The sequence below is a fragment of the Neolamprologus multifasciatus genome, chromosome 12 (assembly GCF_963576455.1).
Source record: "Neolamprologus multifasciatus chromosome 12, fNeoMul1.2, whole genome shotgun sequence".
NCBI classification, from domain to species: Eukaryota; Metazoa; Chordata; class Actinopteri; order Cichliformes; family Cichlidae; genus Neolamprologus; species Neolamprologus multifasciatus.
Window position 1 is genome coordinate 18,884,205 of NC_140450.1, and position 15,631 is coordinate 18,899,835.

At 42.4% G+C, this 15,631-nt stretch overlaps 2 protein-coding genes across 2 annotated transcripts; one reads left to right on the forward strand and one right to left on the reverse strand.

Moving 5' to 3' along the window:
• The first annotated feature begins 2,028 nt into the window (after nt 1-2,028).
• On the forward strand, nt 2,029-5,084 carry ficd (FIC domain protein adenylyltransferase). The gene is made up of 2 exons (XM_085179039.1): nt 2,029-2,629; nt 3,166-5,084. The coding sequence occupies exons 1-2, from the start codon at nt 2,359-2,361 to the stop codon at nt 4,245-4,247; spliced, it is 1,353 nt and encodes a 450-aa protein (XP_085035165.1). The 5' UTR covers nt 2,029-2,358; the 3' UTR covers nt 4,248-5,084.
• A 302-nt stretch (nt 5,085-5,386) lies between these two features.
• sart3 (spliceosome associated factor 3, U4/U6 recycling protein) lies at nt 5,387-15,613 on the reverse strand. The gene is made up of 19 exons (XM_085179035.1): nt 15,333-15,613; nt 13,873-13,999; nt 13,677-13,781; nt 13,408-13,592; nt 13,042-13,147; nt 12,561-12,685; nt 12,308-12,463; nt 12,003-12,141; nt 10,935-11,042; nt 10,750-10,827; nt 10,605-10,663; nt 10,204-10,313; nt 8,426-8,538; nt 8,242-8,318; nt 7,981-8,152; nt 7,434-7,888; nt 7,068-7,220; nt 6,765-6,952; nt 5,387-6,648 (listed from the first exon to the last, which is right to left on the reverse strand). Exons 1-19 carry the CDS (start codon nt 15,531-15,533, stop codon nt 6,462-6,464), a joined length of 2,844 nt encoding a protein of 947 aa, XP_085035161.1. The 5' UTR covers nt 15,534-15,613; the 3' UTR covers nt 5,387-6,461.
• Nucleotides 15,614-15,631: the final 18 nt, after the last annotated feature.

The window sequence follows — 15,631 nt, forward strand, 5'->3', positions numbered from 1 at the left end:
GTTTATGGTCACAGGTGGAGGAATTGAAAGTAGCTTCCTGTTATGACCAGAAGCAGTGCAAGAGCTGGCAATCGGGTTTGGGATTGAAACGGGCAAATCCAGGTGCTAGACTAAAAAGAAACAGTGTAATTACCAGAGAAAACTAGATTTACATCTCCTCATGGTGATTGCATTTTGCTTGATATGCCTGCTTATTATGAGAAGACCTGATGAAGTGGGTACATATGTAGGCATTACAAATTTGGAGAGGAGAATTGGGGTTTTTTTGGGTTTAGAAGAGCTGCAGCTGTACAAACAGATGTATCTAAGACGACTACTGCTGTGGGGACAAGTACACCCTTACTGGTTCCAAAGCAAAAGGGATAGGTAACAACCAGGTGCTGCTCATCAAATGCATTTGATTCATTTATCTTCGGCAAGTGTGAGCATAAATGCAGAATTTCTGGCAGTTTTATTGCTCTGGAGCATTTAGGTGTATGTTAACATGAGGCTACGATCTTCCTAGGAACATCCAAGCAAATTCATCCCAAATGTCCTTTAGACAGACGAGACCAAAGAGGAGATGTTTCGCTATGTAGAGAGGTGATGATTTGGGTTTGTTTTGCAGCCACAGCACCTGGATACCTTGAAGCCAAAGTAAAATGTGAGGCCATCAGTCAAACAGCTAAAGCTTGGCTGATACTAAATCATGCAACAGGACAATGATCCCAGGCACAGCAGCCAATATACAAGAGAATGGCTGAAAAAAATAATAATCAAGATGTTGCAATGGCCCAGACTAGGTGGTTAAGAGAGCTGTGTATAAACGAATACCACAAACCTCAATGAACTGAAGCAGCACTGTGGAGAAGAATGCGACAAATATCACCCACAACAAAGTGAGAGACTGATGAAGTCATACAGAAAATGATTACATTGGTTGTTGCTGCTAACAGTGGTTCTACAACCCCATAAATTATAGGGAGTATTTAGTGTTTCACAGGAAGGTACCATGATGGTGATGATGGTTACAGGGTGCTTTGAAAACTTCCTTTTTCACAGGACTGTATGTTGTTTACCCTGACTTGTCAAATCAAAATGATCTTGTGTTGTGTTTATGTCTCCTGATAAAGGCTTCAGTCTCAAACACTGCAAAATTGCATGAATGAATATAACCTGAAATTTAAAAAAAAGAAAGAAAAAGGTTTCCTATTTGAACAGAATGAGCTATATTCAGAGTTTGACGGTGAAATACTTAAACTTACTTACTTAAAAAAAAAAAGATTTTTCTAAATGTGGAAAAATGCTGTGCCCACCCAGATCCTGCAAACATGATCTGTGAAATTACTCTGTTTGCACCCATAGTTAGATTTCGTCTGCATTAGGTGAGTCTTTCACTCTCATTGGCTTTTAAAATGTAAAATTTTTTTTTACATATTAATAGATTCTGGGTCTTCTGAAGAGAGGACGAGGCACCGATAAGGATGGAAGTGAGTTGTTGTTTTTTTCTTCGATTACAGGTCAAACCTAAGGAGATTGTATAGGAGAGCAAGATGGCACTAAAATATTAAGGGAGATTTCCACAATGATGGTCGAAGTATATACCGCAGGGGGGCGTTTTAAACCCTTATTTTGCAGCAAAGAAATAAACTTTTGTGAATTTTTAAAAATCTAATTTGTGTGGAGATTCTAAACATGTAGCTTGAGATCCCACTGAACACAGAAATGAACGCTAATTTATATAATTCTTTCAAATAACTACAAAATAATTACCCAGTTGTGTTTCAAGATTTCTCTACAGCCTTGATCTTTGGCAATAGAGGGGCTTTAAATAGGATTTGTTTCTTCTTTTACATGTTTAAAATACCCCATAACTAAAAAATAAATTAGATTACGTTAGATACCTACTGATTACATAATGTCGCTCTTCTCCCTGAAAGGTAAAAGTCGGGGAAAAGGTTTCCATGACTCAGCCAATCAGGGACGGCTACGAAACGAGAGTTGTATTGCTGTATTTTCACCCAATCGGCTCTGCCCTTCAATACACTTCGGACCAATGATATTCGAGGATGTTCAAACGTTGAGCCTAAGGAAGTTGGTGATGTGTGTATTATCTGTACAGCTGTTCCGACTCTGACAAAAAGCCAGCCGCCGTTTCGTCGTTAAGTTAGCTTAAGGTTTAGAGCCTCCGTTTGTAGCTAAAGGTAGCTTGCTTCCTAACTTACGGGCGTTAAAAGTTGTCTCGTTTAGTTGATCTCTCGCGGCAGCTGCCATGCTGCTCGTTTTCCTCCTGTTCGCCGCCTTTCGGGTCTCCATGCTGGAGTGAAAATAGATGGGGGGCATTACACCAGAAGATGGAGGATTTAACCAGGGGTCCTCATGGCTGCTGTGAAGGCGTGGAGTTACTACAGCGCCCGTGTCCTAGGAGGATGGGGCCCGCTGCTTTGCATCGCCCTCGGCTCACTCGTGGCGCTCCTGATGCCCATGGTTGGGGTGGAGGATCAGTGCTGTGCCTCCCTGAGAGGCATCGCTCTGCTCCGCTGCCAGCTGTGGGGAAGTCCACAGCAGCATCCAGCTGTGCAGTCCACCAGTCTCACCGTCCCCTTCACTGCTCTTGATCTGCTGCCTCAGAGGCCCAAGCCGACCAAAGGTACACTCACGTTATTTACTGACTGTGGAGGTCAGCTTAGTGCCATATGCAGAACAATATTAACCATATGTCGAGAAAGAAGGCCCGTGTGAACTCATCTAGGGCTTAATTTAACAAATTTATAGAGAAAATTGCGTTCCCTTTATCGCTTTCAAGCTCTGATCGTATTGGTTTTTCCTGTATGTTGGGGTTTCTGAATGACGGCATTGTGAAGACGTCAGCTTGTAATTCTCCAAATCCTCTGCAAATTGTAGGTATTTTCACACTGTTTTCTAACTGTGAAGGCCAGCGAACTGTTAAGGGAAAAAAGGAAGCACATCAACTAAATGTAAAAATAACAAATTTGCGGCTTCAGTGTTTTAAGTTGAATATTAGTTCCCTGAATGATTTCTGAAGTTGTTGAAAATTCTAGTTCATCCAAGTCTAATAACGTTTTTTTTAATTAATTAATTAATTAATTCATATTTTGTCATGACATGACCTGCTGTTTTACTGCATCTTCACTGCTCACCCTGTCAATCATGTCGTGATTGCAGAGATGGAGCTGGAGGCCAAAGCTGCACTGCAGTTGGCTCAGGAGATGAAGAAACTTGGGAAGAGGGAGAAGGCTCACAAGCTGCTGGTGCATGCACTTAGCATGAACCCAGACTTCGTGGATGCCCTGACGGAGCTGGGGACCATTTTAGAGGAGGAGAAGGATGTCGTCCAGGCAGATCACCTGTACACCAAGGCCCTGGCCATCTCACCGTGCAACGAGAGAGCTCTGGTTAGCCGAGACCGGACCCTTCCCCTAGTGGAAGAGATCGATCAGCGTTACTTCAGCATCATCGACAGTAAAGTGCGCCAGCTTATGTCCATTCCTAAAGGGAACTCTGCATTCCGCCGAGTGATGGAGGAGACCTACTACCACCACATCTACCACACCGTGGCCATCGAAGGCAGCACGCTCACGCTGTCAGAGATTCGTCATATCATTGAGACGCGTTACGCCGTCCCCGGAAAGAGCCTGCAGGAGCAGAACGAGGCGATCGGGGTGGATGCGGCCATGAAGTACATCAACACGACGCTGTTGTCCAGATCAGGAGCCATCACCGTCAACGACATCCTGGAGATCCACCGGCGGGTGCTCGGCTACGTAGACCCCGTGGAGGGAGGGAGGCTGCGCACCAATCAGGTGTTTGTGGGCCACCACATCCCTCCTCACCCTCGGGACCTGCAGAGACACATGCAGGAGCTCGTTCAGTGGCTCAACTCCGACGAGGCGCTGCAGCTTCACCCCGTGGAATACGCTGCACTCGCCCACTATAAACTGGTGTACATACACCCATTCGTTGATGGCAACGGACGTACGTCACGGCTGCTCATGAACCTCGTGCTCATGCAAGCGAGATACCCACCAATTACTATCCGCAAGGAACAACGGGCTGAATACTATGCCGCTCTGGACACAGCCAACGAGGGTGATGTGCGGCCCTTCATCCGCTTTATAGCCAAATGTACAGAAATAACTTTGGACACGTTGTTGATTTCTACTACGGAGCACGCCGTAGGGCTGCCGGGAGCAGGCCAGGACCAGACCTGTTTCGACTGCAAGCAGACCATCCCATTCCACAACTGAGCATAGGGTGGGGATACAGGAGCATGGCAACACTGGCATGCAAACATAGATGTCATTTCATTTCAGAGCTCCATCATAAAATGTGAATTCCTTTGTCCACATCATACCCATCATTCCCTCCTCACAGTTTGGATTCTGTGCCTGCTGAATTCATCAGCCTGCTTCAGGAAGGTGAACTGAAATTTGCTTTTTGTCGTGTCAGGTTTGCTTTACCACACCCTAATTTTCCTACGCAATGAAAAGTCGTGTTGTGGGAGAGTTTAGGTGTTTTAATTCTCCATCATATTACGAGGAGGAAACAAGATTTCTGTCGGACTTGAATCTTCAGTTTCAACTGTGGATGTGCACGGTGAACATTTAGTTCTTTGACATAAAGATGTCTCCAGACACTGTAATGCACTTTCCTGTATTTTCTTATTTATTTTAAAATAAAAGTGGTTTATAATGAGCAAAGTCGGGCATCATTTGTATGACTTTATTAAAACAAGTTTCAGACCAGAAAAGAAGGGAGGGAAAAGAAACATGACATGATTTCAAAGAATGAAAGTGAAAAAGCACAAAAATAAATACTGAGATTAAACAAACAAAAAATAGCCTTTTATTATTTACCTCTATTCCAAATGTAAAACACTGACTATAGAAATTATACAAACGGCAATGCACATAATACAACCTTTTTAGTATAGACATAAAACAGAAGGTGACTTCTACAACTTCAACTTTTTTTCTCCTTTTTTTTTTAAAATTAGGCCACTGCGGTGAGAGCAATACATACAGCTTGTATTACATGTTTTGAAACTTAAGATTCATCACAAACTATGCTGACCTTTTTTTTTTTTTTTTTAAAATGTGTTTACCGAGTATCATGTACACAAACAGAATTTTATTAATGTGTAAAACAAGACAAGTGGACAGCTGATCGACCCCCTGAAACATGGGATTACTGAAATGGGAACTGCATAGATTCTGACCATCCTCTTTTGTTTTTCCAGAGTGACGTAGACTCTAAAGAAAACCAAACCGCACTTATAAAAACAGCTCGAGTTTATATTCACACTTCTTTTTTTTTTACTTCTTCTTTCAATATTAAGTGTTAGAGTGCTGCAAGTGGCTCTTTTTTACTAAATAATCTGCTGTGGTAATTTTCGCTAAGGGTTAACATCAAATAATCTGAAAGCCAATTAAAAATTCGCCAATGTAGACAAAACTAATGACTGAAAACTGTCTTGAAGGACAAAACTTCTTTCTGAGTGATAGACTACAGGCTCACGAAGCCCACGCAAAGCCAGGTGTTTCCTGCCATCAAAGCACTTCAGAATTGCCAGCTTCCTGCTTATGTGCACCCTCTTAAATTTCAGGCAGGTTACCTTTGTTCCTCTTTAAACGTGACTGACGTTCTCCACCTGAACAGACGGGCCACGCACGGAAACAAATAAAAATATAAGCAGGGTTACTTAAAACAGATTTGTGAACACTTTAACTCAAGCATCAGCTGTGTGCTGCAGGACAGCAGCTTTCACACTGTCCTAAAAGGTCATGTTTTGTTGTTGACGGTAGCTTTAGAGGTCTCTATAGCATAATAATACTGGACATTAGTAGTTGACGGTGACTCAGTGATGATGTTACATAAAAAATAATGAATCAGCTGTACTATAAGGTCAGGAAATAAAACTATTTCGGCTCCTTAAAAACATCTGGAGAGTGTCTTTTCATCACTAGCACATCCAACATTATGTACACACACCGACTATATTACACCACGTCCAAACTTTTGCATATACCTATTTAAAACAACATTCACAAGTTTGGCTGTTTTGAATATTTAAAAAAATACTCTCCCATATGCTTCTGTTAAAATCCCTTACAGTGCACAACAACAACAACAACAAAAGAGAAAAACAAAAAAAGGAAACTTTGCAACAATTTTAGATACAGTATATTTACACACAAATATGACACACTTTTAATAAAACATCCTGGCTGCCATCTTCAAAACACACCCATCAAAAACAATCCGAAACGCTCTTTGAAAAGGGCTCGTGATGGGGATTTAAGGCAACCTCGCAGAACGGATGGTGAGAGCATGACCGGGATTAAAGGGACATCAGGTAACCGGTTACAAAAAAGAAAAAAAAATTAATCAAGGACATCCATTTGTAAGGACACAAGATGGCTTTCAGTGTGAAGGCGGTCGTCACGCTCTTGCCTGTCTTCTCACATGTTGAGGAGCATCTTGGCAAAGTCTGAATTTGACAACTGCTTCGGCTCTCCGGCTGCATTTCCTGCTGCGCTGGCTGGCTCTCCGTCCACAGCGCTCCCGTTCTCCACTTTCCCGGCGGGCGCGGATTGTCGGTGCAGGGAACGAGGGAGCATGGAAAGCTGGGTGCGTCCTTTCCCTCTCCTGGAAAAAAAAAAGGAAAACAGTTGAATTTGTTTCCTGTCTTTATTACCAAGATCTGGGAATCAGGGAAGAGCAATTGCAAACATTTTGTGGGAGAAACATTTTGGGAAACTTACGCTCCGTACACCTGGCGAGGCATCGCGTCTCCCGTGGGCCTGCTCGACCCAGGCTTATCTATCGTGTTTCTGCGAGGAGGGTTGCTTATAGCAACAGAGATTTTGTTGCCCTCCACTTCTATGCCGTCCATTTTCAGCACTGCCTGAGAGGCCTGGGTTTCATCTGCAAACTCAACATATGCCAGACCCTGCAGAGCCACACAACATAAGAGGGTTAACACACCAACAACTTCGTCCTGCGTGTGGGTCGAAGGCAGCGATCACTAGCTCCATCATCTCACCGCTGTGCTATTTATTCCTCACCTTGGGTTTTCCTGAGCGATACGTGACCAAACGAACTTCTTTGACGGTGCCGTGATTTTTGCAGATTTCCGCCAGCTGCTCCTTAGTGCACGAGAACGGCAGTCCAGAGATGAAAATTTTGTGTTTCTCCATCATCGTGTTGTATTTAAACACCTACAAGGACATAAGCGTGAAGATATCACTTTGCACTGCATGCTCCAATCATGTTAGCCAAGCGGGATGAAAAACTAATTGAATTGATGAATAGTGCTTCACAATATTTTAGCCCCTACAATAATAATCTTGGACTGGGTGAAGTGGCATTGATAGCTGTATTAACTAAATAAAAATGATTCAACACAAATGCAGAAACTGAGCCACACTTACCTTAAAGTCAGGATTTTTGTTTTTGTCGACACAGGGTGACACAAACACGGGCCTGCCCTCCACGTCCCGTCGGTCCAGCTTCAGGGCTTCAGGGACTGACACTGGGGATTCAAACTGTATATAACCGTAGCCTCTGAAGCTTCCTTTACCAGTAAAGATCGGGCGAATCTGCTTGATTGGACCACAGGTCTCAAACAGCGTCCTGAGTTTCGCCTCTGGCTCCTCCAGGGTGTACGCCAGATTGCTGACGAACACGCTGCTGTTGTCATTTCGAAGCTCCGGGTTGTCTTCATTGTGCCTGTGGGCAGATGGAGCTGCTGCTCCTTGTGGGGCTTTTTTAGTAGCAGGCGGAGCAGGCTTATATCCAGGGGGCGTGGCCTTTCCAAAGAGTCCAGTCTCTGTCTCCATGTACTCATCTGTGGGTTGGTCAGCGTTTCCTCTGTGCCTTTTAGGACCTTGTTATGTCACAGAGAAACAAAAAGTTAGAATCACACTTAGTTTTGGTTAAAAAAAATAATTAGTCCATCAGCTAAGGAGTCTATTTCACCTGCGTCCTCATTCCATTCATCTTGATAATCGTCCTGTTCTGCTTTCCTCTTCTCCCCAGCTCGTGTTCCCTTCTGGACCTTCTTCTGAGCCTTCTTTTCTACCTTGGCTTTCCGCCGCTGCTCAGCTCTCTCGTCCTCTTGCCGAGCCAGGTTGGCTTCTTTCTCAGCTGCCTAACAGATGGTCAGAACATGGTAACATTAGCCAAAGGCAGCCAAACGATACACCTGGCCGGTGCAGTACTGCTGACAAGAGCTCCTACCTTCGCTCGCTGTTCATTAATCCTGTTCAGCCGGGTCTCTGTCTTCTGCACGGCGAAGTCCCAGTCCTCCAGAGAACCTGTAGGTGGGAACGTGTAGTATAAAGCCATACTGTGTCAAATTCTCCCTTTTCTTAGAAATTATGATTTATAATGAATTTATAATAATTTTTAGTTTGAGGCTCACCTTCCACTCTCTCAAAGCTGAGCAGGACTTCACATACATGCTCCGGGTAGTCTGAGGTGCACTGAACTGCTCTGTGGAGAGCTTTTCGACAGTGAATCGAGTCCCCGTATGACCTGAAGATTAAAAAAAAGCAAAAACCATCAAGCACACCCATTTTTTTTAGTTAGTTAGAAAGTTTTTCCCAGTCAGGCATGTCTTGTCTAACTCGCACACTGAAAATTCCAATTACACTGACATGTACTGCATGTGTGTACTGTGAGTGTGCAGTCAACATGTTGACTGTGAAACGATGTGCAGTCAAATACATTTGGACAAACTGCCGGTAAATTCACTGCTTTCCATTCAAGAAAAGACAAACCTGTGAATGTATTTATTTATTTTACAGTATTGTCCAAAAGTCTTGAGCCACCTTTCATTTCTTAATATTTTGCTCAGAAATTGAGAAATAGGCGCAGCAATTTAATAAAACAATAAAACAACTTGACAGCCTCACATCCACTGAGACCATTTCGGATAAGGCTTCAGTAAACAGTAGATGAGCCAGATCTCTCAGGTCTTTGCTGCATTCGTTCCCACGTCTTTGTGACATGACTTTCAGATACTGTTCATCTGCTCTGCATATTTTTTTTAAGCCCGACACTTTTTCTGTTGTCATCCACTTGTCCAGTTTCATTGTTTTTTTAAGGGCACACATGTTGAGATATGCTAAGTTCTAGCTTGTTGGAAATCACCTTGTTTGTCTGTGCAAAATTCTTACTTTGTAACTTTCAAATTATGTTATATTTGGTTCTTTTCATAGATTGAAATAATGCTTCAACAACAAAAAGACATTCTTCTGAATATGGTCAGCTAAATGTTCTGGACTGAAAATGGACGAGTAAGCAGCCAATGTCCAATAGTGATGGGATTTCCGGCTCTTTCGGCTCTGAACCGGCTCTTCAGGTCGTTTTGTTGCTTTAATTAATTTATTATTAACAATAATATAAAATTATGCGCAAAAGGAATTACTAGTGTTTAAAAAAAAAAACTGTGGTTTTATTTATATATATTTATATATAAATATATACAGTGGCCCCTAGAGACAAAGCACGTCCAAACTACAAAACACATTTCTAGCGTTAACTGAACTTCCAAAACAGAGCTACTTAGATCACTTAAATGACACAATTGAAAGCATATGTGTATTGTTTGTGTATTTATACACAAGCACTCATATATAATCAAATAATTTTAAAAAAATGTTCATTTACCTGTTACTACCACACACCAAATACGGTCGTTGGTACTTGCTGGCTTGTGTAGCCACTAGGTAACAAAAGCTCAACACTGCGCCCAAGCATCCTGGAGCACTTCTGTTGTGTTTTGTACATGTTTTGGAGTTTGTACGTGCTTTGTCTCGAGGGGCCACCGTAAATATACTTTCATTTATTCACTCCACATAAAATGTAATAAAGTGAGAGAAGGAAAAAAAAAAAAACACGACTCCCAATAAGGAGCCGGCTCGCGTCGTTCACTTCAAAGAGTCGGCTCTAAGAGCCATTTCGTTCGCGACCGACACATCACTAATGTCCAAAGAGAGTCTTTGAAAGACCTTCAGGAAACCCGGAGACTGCTTTACAAATGACTACTAGAAAGTCTGTCTCCTTGGTAGCAATATATAAAGAAATGAGTGGTGGGCTTGAGACCTTTGCACAACAATGTAAGGTGTATATATTGTATAATGCACTACTTAGAAGTAAATGAAGAAGAGACAAAGACAAAGTCACAGACTCACAAACCTTTCCAGGTTGTAGTACTCGAGCCACATGTTGGCATACTTGGCGTTTCCTTTTGTCATGATGCTGTCCCACAGTTCTCTGGCCTTCTGCATGTTCTTGCAGTGAAGCGCCTGACAAGGAAAAGGAAATACATCTATATCTCCACCTCCATCTCATTACAAAGAGGGTAAAGGTGATTTTTTACAAGTGATTCTACTGTGACTCAAACATGTCTGTAGGAAACTGTGGAGCTATATTAACTCTTTATTTAAGACCTAATTTAAATAAAGGAACTTACTTCTTTTGTTACGTGATTTGACCTGGCTCATTCTACTATGCTAACTGATTTACTCGCCACAATTCAACAACACCACTACACACTGCACGCTCCTGAAAACAGTTGTCATAGTAACACCGCTTACCTCTATCCGTGCCCAGATCTGCATGATGATACAAGAAGGATCGCCACTTTCACCAAACCCTATAGTGACAAAGGAAGGTGAATAATGTGAAAACTAAACCAGGACAAGAAGACAGCAAAAATAGATGTCGGTGCCGTCTGCTTACGCTCTTCGACATCGTGTTTCATGTAGTCCAGCGATCGAGAGAAGGCTGCTCGTAACTCCTCTAACTCTTTGCTTGACTCTGCAAAAAACAAAAACACAAGGTAACACATCATCAAAGAAATTATTTGAGTTGTGTTTTGTTTTTTTCTGACATACAAAATGTTCATGACACAAAACCGCTCTCACCTTTACTGAAATCCACGCGTCTCCTCAAGTAGTCGAGGTACGCCTGCCAAATTTCCACGTAATCGGTAGCCTGAATGAAGCCTGCATTTAGTGCCTTCTCAAAGACGTCTGCGTGGAAGACAAAAGAGAATAATACATAACACACATCAGACGACAACATTTCTCCATAAGGTCGTTAGTATTTTAAATAAATTCGAGGTGGTTTTAAAATGAATGAAAGACAAGCACACATCTTTCATTATCCTTTATAATGCTAATGATTTAATATCAAGGTAAAATTCAGGATGTGTTTGGTTTCATCTATTGCCTGTTTTATTACTCTTTATGGGCTACAGTGGTAGACATTAACCATAAAAGTCATAATAAATCAGATTAGGATAGTCAGGGTTTTTTTTCAGAAAACAAAGAAATAACTATACTGCAAGTTAAAATAAAATATTTCCCCATCTCACATTGTAAATATGCTGTATTTTTCAGGGAGCCGGCCAGATTATGGACTAATTTTGCCTTTTTGTCATCACATTTAATATAAATGTGATACAGACTGGTCTCCCTTAGCAACTTCCAAGAAAAAATAAACACAAAAATGTGCAAGCCTATGTGATCTTATAATGATGGAGCCAAGTCCATCCAATCATTTTTTAAACTCTTACATACTTGGAAGTCAGGCAAGGTTAAGAAAGGTTACATTTTTCCACATTTCATTAGTCATACAGCTCAATCTTTTTAAACTCAAACATAGTTTGTTTATTCTGTTTAGTGGTTTCATTATTACTAAGTTAATATTCATCCTGTGTTAGTAATTGCTTCCACAAATACTTGTAAATTCTTTTTATAATAAATGAAATAAACAAAATAATCACTTATAATGAGAACAATTATCAGTTTGTCTCTAAAACCAATGCACATCCATTCAGAATGAACGCAAATTAAATTCCACTGAAAAATCATATCAATCTTTTTCAGTCGTATTTGTTATGAAGAAAAAAAAGGAGTTCAAATAGTTTCAATATTGAAAGCAGCGAGCGTTCTTGTGTGAACAGCTTCGAGCTGTGCTCGTGTTCTTACCTGACACGGTCTGATGGTCGGCTCCGTGCCTCTCCAGAGCAAGCAGGTAGCTCTTCCACAGTCCCATGGTCCAGGGGCAGTTCCTGACTGCACGTTCATGAGTGGAGAGAACCAAGTCTTTGAACTTCAGCTGACGATCCTGACGATCACAGAAAGAAAAATAGTTAAAAATGGTTAAAACGGTCTGAAAAAAGAACGAGATGAACAGCAAGGTTTTATACATTAGACGGGGTGTGTGTGTCTGTGTGTGTGTGTGTGTGTGTGTGTGTGTGTGTGTGTGTGTGTGTGTGTGACCAACAACTCACGAGGTATGTGGTGTATTTGGCCCACATGTCTGGCACCAGGCAGTTCTCTGACAGAGCACGCTCAAAAGTTATCTGGATCCGTGCTGGGTCGCCCTCCTTTAGTTCAAAGTCGATGTAGGCCTGATATTCTGCTAACTTGGGAGTTTCTGCTACCATCTGCAGCAAAACAACAGCAGCGTTCACAAAAACGATCAACATCATTTAAAAACATTACAGAGAACGAATGGGCATCATATTTAGCAAAGTGCATTACCAGTGCCTCCTCAAACGGTTTGCACTTCTCCATCTGCTGCACAGCTTTCTTGTACTGATGCATAACCGTCTCAGGGACGCCATGTTCGGACCACTCCTCATATTCCGCGTAGGTGCCTTCCATGTCTACAAAGCAGCAGAGCACAGTTATCACAGATTTTACATTTACATCACACCGTCGATAGTCATTTTTCAGTTTATGTTCTACTTTATATGTTGCTTTATTTAAATTTAGAGATTCAAATGTTTCAGAAACGGCACGGCTCTCCACTCAGAGAAAAACAACACGCTACCAAACCATCCGGTTACCTCTCCAGTAAACTAATGAAGAGTGCACTCGTCACTCTGACACGTTAATTTTATCCTAAAAGCCAGCGTCATCATTTTCTTTAAACTGGGTAATTTCGGACATATGGCTCTCGCAACAGGAATCTGTCTCATTTTACAGCAACCAGTCTGGCCAGAAGACACGTCATGCTTACCCATTAAAGGGATGGCCAACTGTCGGCGAAACAGTGTATGGATTCGCTCAAGCTGGGTCTTCAGCATCTCTTGTTCCTCACGGCTGGGAATCCTGCCAGGGGGAGGCTGAGAGGAAAGCCAGCAGAGAACATCGGTGTTAAAGCACAAGCCATTTGGTTAAACATGGAAAGAATTCAAGTCAGCAATCTGAACTGAAGAAGTGTTATATTTGACATCATTAACATGGAAATGAAATTATTTCCACTAGCTTTTAATTTCTAAGACAATGGTTGAAACAATATGGCATATGTACACAATCAATACAAAAACACAAATATAGCTTATGTGTGAATGATGAACTCTGTCCTAGTGACAGGCACACAAACCTGCACTGTGGACAGGATGGCGTTCTCAAACTCTCTGTACGCCTCCCACACCATCTGTCCCTTGGTCATGTGAAGCCCCACTGCTGTCACCGCCCTCTCAAAGATGGATCTCACCCTGTCGATTCCGCCTGGTGAGCCCATACCGCCGATCGAGTACTGTGCGTACTCAAGCCAGATATCGGGGCCTGTGTGTGTGAAGTTAAATGTTAGGATTGTGTAATTACTAATCATCAGGCCGGAAGGTGGTGGCGATGGTGTTGCGCACTCACAGATATAGTCTTTAACAGCTCTCTCAAACAGCTCATATACTTTCTCTCGGTTTGGCTCCTCCTCAGTCAGACGGATTTCATCCTTGAGCCAATCCAGCCAGATCTCTGGGGGATTAAACAAAACAAGGTTTCAGTTGTAAATAATGCAGAGCCGCTTATTCCTCCAACCCCAGAAGCATGTTAGCCGTGCACCGACCTTCAGTGAGAGGGAAAAGCTCACTCATCTTCTGCCTCGCCTTTCGCAGGCGGAAAAGTTCCCCCTCTTGCTTTAGCAGCTTGATAAGATCCACATGACAGTTGTAGTCGAAAGCATTGATGGACAGCTGAGGAGTTACACAAAGATGAAGAAGAAATGAGATATGTGACAATGCACTTCAGGGGTTTTGTAGGCACAAAATCATAATCGGCTGGCATGTAAAATCTACTTTAAGCTGTTCTTGCATTCACAAGAGGTCGCCACAGCAGGTAGCTCCGCATATTTGATTTGGCCAAATTTTTACCCTTCATGACGCAACCTCTCCCAGGATCGCACCAGGGATCTTTTGATTCTTAGGGGAACACATAAAACAGCTACAATTGGTTTGCATGTAGGAAAAGTGTGTTACCTTATTTAACATCCCTCGATGAATTTTAAAATATTTTATGAAGCTTGTTGGCAGGCCAAGATCTCTTTGGTGAAAATACAAATCTGTTACATGCAGAAAAATCCCTGCACCCTGCACACAGTGTATCCTAAATAATCCATGCTTTCTTTTATGTGTTTACCTCTAATTTATTACCACCACAAAAGAAAATAAAGTTCACTTATAATTCATCTAATGAACTATGAGAGTTCTCTTTAAAGAGTAATAGCATTGTTTTTGTTGTTCTTTATTATTAACAGCTGCAAGACTACAAACTAAAAAACTAAACCCAATCCTTCATGAGAGCATGTGTTTATATTTTGTTGAGTTGTTGGTTGAAAACTCAGGTAGTTTCGTGGGTTGTAGTTTGATCTGTTGGACTTTTGTGCTACATCAGTGAGACTGAATATTTAAAACATATCTCTGTATATAGCACACTACAGTCAGCAGTACCACACACTGATGCTCGCAGAGGGACTCGTGTACAGCCATGCAGTTGGATCTATATTTGAGTGTATTTGTAGGTTGCAGGAGAGCTACACCTACCATACAGTCAACTCAGCGCAACACCAGCGACGCTGCAGAAGCACTCTCCGTACTTAAGTCTACAGCAGATTCAATGTTATGCGAAGGGGTCAAACCCGCTGATCACGTGACGCCCATTAAAGTTAGCACAGCGTGTACTGTTTTTGTTTGTACTGTACTTTCTTTCTAACACACACTGTTTTTAAATGATGTTGATTGCGAGACTGAGACTGCAACAAAAAAGGCGCGTGTGAATACGAGGCACGCGAACTATTAGCCTCGCACATTAGCAAGGCAGCTAATCACGACAGTTATATAAATGACGTGGTTGTATATTTAGATGTTTTGGTTAACGAGAGCTACCAACACCACGTATATTTTCTGCCTTTACTCTACCATGTCATGACGGACGGAGTTCACAGCTTTAATGCTGCCAGCCCGATTGTGGCTGCCCGTGTTTACCACCCATTCATTCTCATTAGCCCCTCGGCTAACGCTGGCTAATTACCTGCTCTTCAAGTCGCTGGATCTCGGCTTCATTTTCTTTCTCGTCCTCCGACGAATCGTCCTCCTCGTCTTCGTCTGAATTTTCCACTCCCATGCCTTCCTCCTCTTCTTCGTCCGATTCCATCTCCCTCTCCTCCATCCCTGCATCTTCCTCCTCCATATCTTGCAACTGCGTTTGCTCTGCGTTGCTTGACGCTGCCATGTTGGAAAACCTATCTGCCTGGTAACAGCCTGCTAGCAGCCAGCGGGACGACGAGAGGCGGAGCCCGTCAACACGGGTCACCGTCTAACCCCGCCCGT

Coding starts and splice junctions, on each gene's coding strand:
- ficd (XM_085179039.1), top strand. CDS start 2,359: ATGGCTGCTGTGAAGGCGTGGAGTTACTACAGCGCCCGTGTCCTAGGA. Junction 2,630..3,165: donor GAGGCCCAAGCCGACCAAAG/GTACACTCACGT, acceptor TCGTGATTGCAG/AGATGGAGCTGGAGGCCAAA.
- sart3 (XM_085179035.1), bottom strand. CDS start 15,533: ATGGCAGCGTCAAGCAACGCAGAGCAAACGCAGTTGCAAGATATGGAG. Junction 10,664..10,749: donor GAAACACGATGTCGAAGAGC/GTAAGCAGACGG, acceptor TTGTCACTATAG/GGTTTGGTGAAAGTGGCGAT. Junction 6,649..6,764: donor CCTCGCCAGGTGTACGGAGC/GTAAGTTTCCCA, acceptor TTTTTTTTCCAG/GAGAGGGAAAGGACGCACCC.